Here is a 3,434-nt window from a genome sequence, read left to right as displayed (position 1 = left end):
ACGTAAATTTAATGACCTAAATTACAATTAAAAAATAATTAAAACAAGAGCACAAAAAATTTATTATGGTTCTCCTCGATTCGAGAATTACATCCACTGTGAGAATGAGAGAAAACTCATGACTTTAAAAGAGAATATACACATTAATACTGAGAATGAGATTTAGAGATTTTTTTACCTATAATCCATTATTTATACTTTTAGTCACCGTCCCAGTCTGTTTTTGTATTCAAACAGAGCAGTTTTCTTATTTAAATTTCATATTTTAATATTACAAATAGTGAATCTCGGAGAGTATCTATCAGATTTTTATCTTTGCACAGCATCGACTCTATAGACACTTCCTTTAACCTCTCAGTATCACCTGTGAGTGAGGTCGACTTCATGTCCCATTCTCACAGTGGCGACTTCTTATCCATATGAGATGCTTCCTTTTCACAATCAACCCTCAAAAAGGCTATATACTGACGTCACTTTTAGGGCTGAGTTGTTCATATAATGCTCTTCTTTATGGCCTACGGGCCCTAGTCAAGATCAAATTTAGAGTTCGCCATTTTATCATACAACAATATATATTGTGTCTACGGGAATACTATTTATTGCGCCTAGATGGGATGTTCAATTTTTTTATCTCAATTTATACTAATTATTTCTCATGTCATTTAAATTTAAAAATCTCACTCCATAAATAAAAATTAAATATTATAAATACTTAAACAAGACTACCATCGAAATACAACAGATCTTGATTCCTATTTATATCATTCCTAGTCAACAACCTAAAGAATTCGACAAATACATAATACAAATATTTGGGCACCTAATTTATTTATTTCTACAAATAAATTATAGGAAGTGGAACCAACGCGTATTGAAATATTCTTTCGTACTCAACAAGCGGACTTTGACGACCAAAAGGGCAGCAAGTTGTTGGCTGTGGAAATGAATTATACGACAGATTTTATGTCGGTACTCTATCCAAATGCGAGTTTTCATCTAATAGTTTCAGAAAAGACAAAAAGTGAAACTTCCTCTCACTTACAATTGACATATTTAGTACACGTGATCGACTAAGATTTATTAAAAACCATAATAATTGGATTAATTAATACATCATTTCAGAACTATAGCAAGGATTATAACAGAACCCTTACGTCTATAAAAAGCCAAGAGAAACAAGTGCAAATCCTTCATATCCTACATCTATTCCTTCTCTTCTCAACCTTTTAATAACTCAGTGTTCCCTTTAAGCAGCGAACTATGGCGCCGAATAACGTGTCCGTGGAGGGAAGCCAGCCAGTGATCCGACGAGGTGGACCTGGTGTAGCCTCAATTTTAGCAATTGGTACAGCTAATCCCGATAACTTTTTTAATCAAGCTGACTACCCTGATTACTATTTCAGAGTCACAAATTCAGAGGACAAGACGGAATTGAAAGAGAAGTTCAAGCGCATTTGTAAGTAAATCAATGAGAAACCAACCTTTTATCATAATATATTTCAAGCTATCATTCTTTTTTGTTGTTGAAATCTGTGAGATAATCTATAAGTAGTTTGATCTTACAATATGGTTCGTAAGCACTGTTTCGTTGAAATCATATAGTTGCAGCAGATAATCTTGAGTCGTTAAATTATAATATATCTTTTTGTTATTATTTTTTACTCTCTTTAACTAAATATTGTTCGTAAGCACTGTTTCTAATCAATTTACTCTCTTTAACTAAATATTGTGTACCATTTTCTGCCACGAGCTTTTCCTTACAGTTCATTTTTCATAGAAAATTTTAGATTTAGTGACACACATATCGTTGCATGCAGGTGAGAAATCATTGATAAAGAAGAGGCACATGAGGTTGACAGAAGATATCCTCAAAGAAAACCCGAGTATGTGTAGCTATGATGCTCCATCACTTAACGCACGTATGGATCTGAAACTTGTCGAGATGCCAAAGCTTGGTGAAAGCGCAGCAATAGCAGCCATCAAAGAGTGGGGCCAACCGAAATCCAAAATTACTCACCTCATTGTCAATTCCACTTCAGGAGTAGACATGCCCGGCGCTGATTATCAGCTGATCAAGTCTCTTGGCCTCGAAAGATCCGTCAAGAGAGTCATGCTCTACCACCAAGGTTGTTTCGCCGGCGGCACTGTCCTTCGTATTGCGAAGGACTTAGCCGAAAACAATCCCGGATCACGTGTTCTCGTTGTTTGCTCCGAACTCACCATTCCAACTTTCCGCGGTCCCTCGGAGGATGATAGTGCTTCTTTAGTGGGCCAAGCAATCTTCGCTGATGGTGCGTCGGCTGTGATCGTTGGTGCCAATGTGCCGGATGAAGGGTCGGTCGAAAGACCATTATTTCGGCTTGTTTCTACGTCGGAAGTTATTCTTCCTAACTCAGAAAACACAGTAGGGGGACATTTTCGTGATTGCGGACTCACAATTGTCTTATCTCCGCAAGTGCCAAAGATAATTGGCAAAAACATTCAAACATGTTTGGAAGAAGCATTGGGCCCATTTGGAATTAGTGATTGGAACTCAGTGTTTTGGGCGCCACATCCCGGCGGTGCTGCCATTATAAAAGAGATAGAAGAGAAAGCTGGGCTAGAGAAGGAGAAGCTTAAAGACACTTGGAATGTGTGGAGCGAGTATGGAAATATGTCAAGTGCAACTGTGTTTTTTATCCTGAATCAGATGAGGAAGAGGTCGTTGGAGGAGAAAAAGAGCACCACTGGTGACGGATTGGAGTGGGGAGTTCTGCTTGGGTTCGGGCCAGGACTAACAGTGGAGACAGTGGTGTTGCAGAGTGTCCCTATTGTTGCTTAGATTGTGGAAAAATGCTTAGTGGTATCAACTATACTCAGCATCATAACTAATTAATATGAGTGACAGTAATATGTCATTACATTGTTCTAGATTGTGTCGCACAAACTATTATTTTTTTAATCATAGAATAAGTGATCAAGATAAAAAGAACAGTTTTGTAATTTGTTTAGTATAATATATTCATCTTGTGTTTCTTAATATTTCAGTTTTGTAATTGTAAAAGAAAGAATGAAAATCTCACTATTCTCTAAGTTTCAGTCATCAATTTATAAAGTTAATAATATTCTGCTCTTTTTAGTTGGATATTTATTTATTTACAAAGAATTAATGATATTTATTTATTTTGTTACCAAATTATTAATTCTACTAAAAGAGTTTTTGGTGGGTAGAATAATATTTAATAAATTTGGTGAATTTGTTGAAAGATTAGTTCATATTGACCCGTCCATCCATCTCCACTCTTCCTCCGCTCTTTCCTAAACCAGACAAGAAATTGGGCATTTCTCTCCCCTCCTCTGCCTCTCCCTCTAATAACAGTTGCATTAAATCAGTTAAATACTTAAGCACACTATCAAACATTGTAATGTTTCCATTATTAAAATTTTATTCTTTT

At 36.1% G+C, this 3,434-nt stretch overlaps 1 protein-coding gene across 1 annotated transcript; it reads left to right on the top strand.

Annotated features, from left to right (window-relative positions):
- Window positions 1-1,179: 1,179 nt before the first annotated feature.
- On the top strand, window positions 1,180-3,025 carry LOC21412880 (chalcone synthase 2). The gene is made up of 2 exons (XM_024169253.1): window positions 1,180-1,456; window positions 1,818-3,025. Exons 1-2 carry the CDS (start codon window positions 1,261-1,263, stop codon window positions 2,819-2,821), a joined length of 1,200 nt encoding a protein of 399 aa, XP_024025021.1. The 5' UTR covers window positions 1,180-1,260; the 3' UTR covers window positions 2,822-3,025.
- The last annotated feature ends 409 nt before the right edge of the window (window positions 3,026-3,434 follow it).

Source organism: Morus notabilis, unplaced genomic scaffold, assembly GCF_000414095.1.
Source record: "Morus notabilis unplaced genomic scaffold, ASM41409v2 Scaffold701, whole genome shotgun sequence".
Classification (NCBI taxonomy): Eukaryota; Viridiplantae; Streptophyta; class Magnoliopsida; order Rosales; family Moraceae; genus Morus; species Morus notabilis.
The sequence above is the reverse complement of the archived record's forward strand: the minus strand, read 5'-3'. Positions and strand labels throughout refer to the sequence as shown.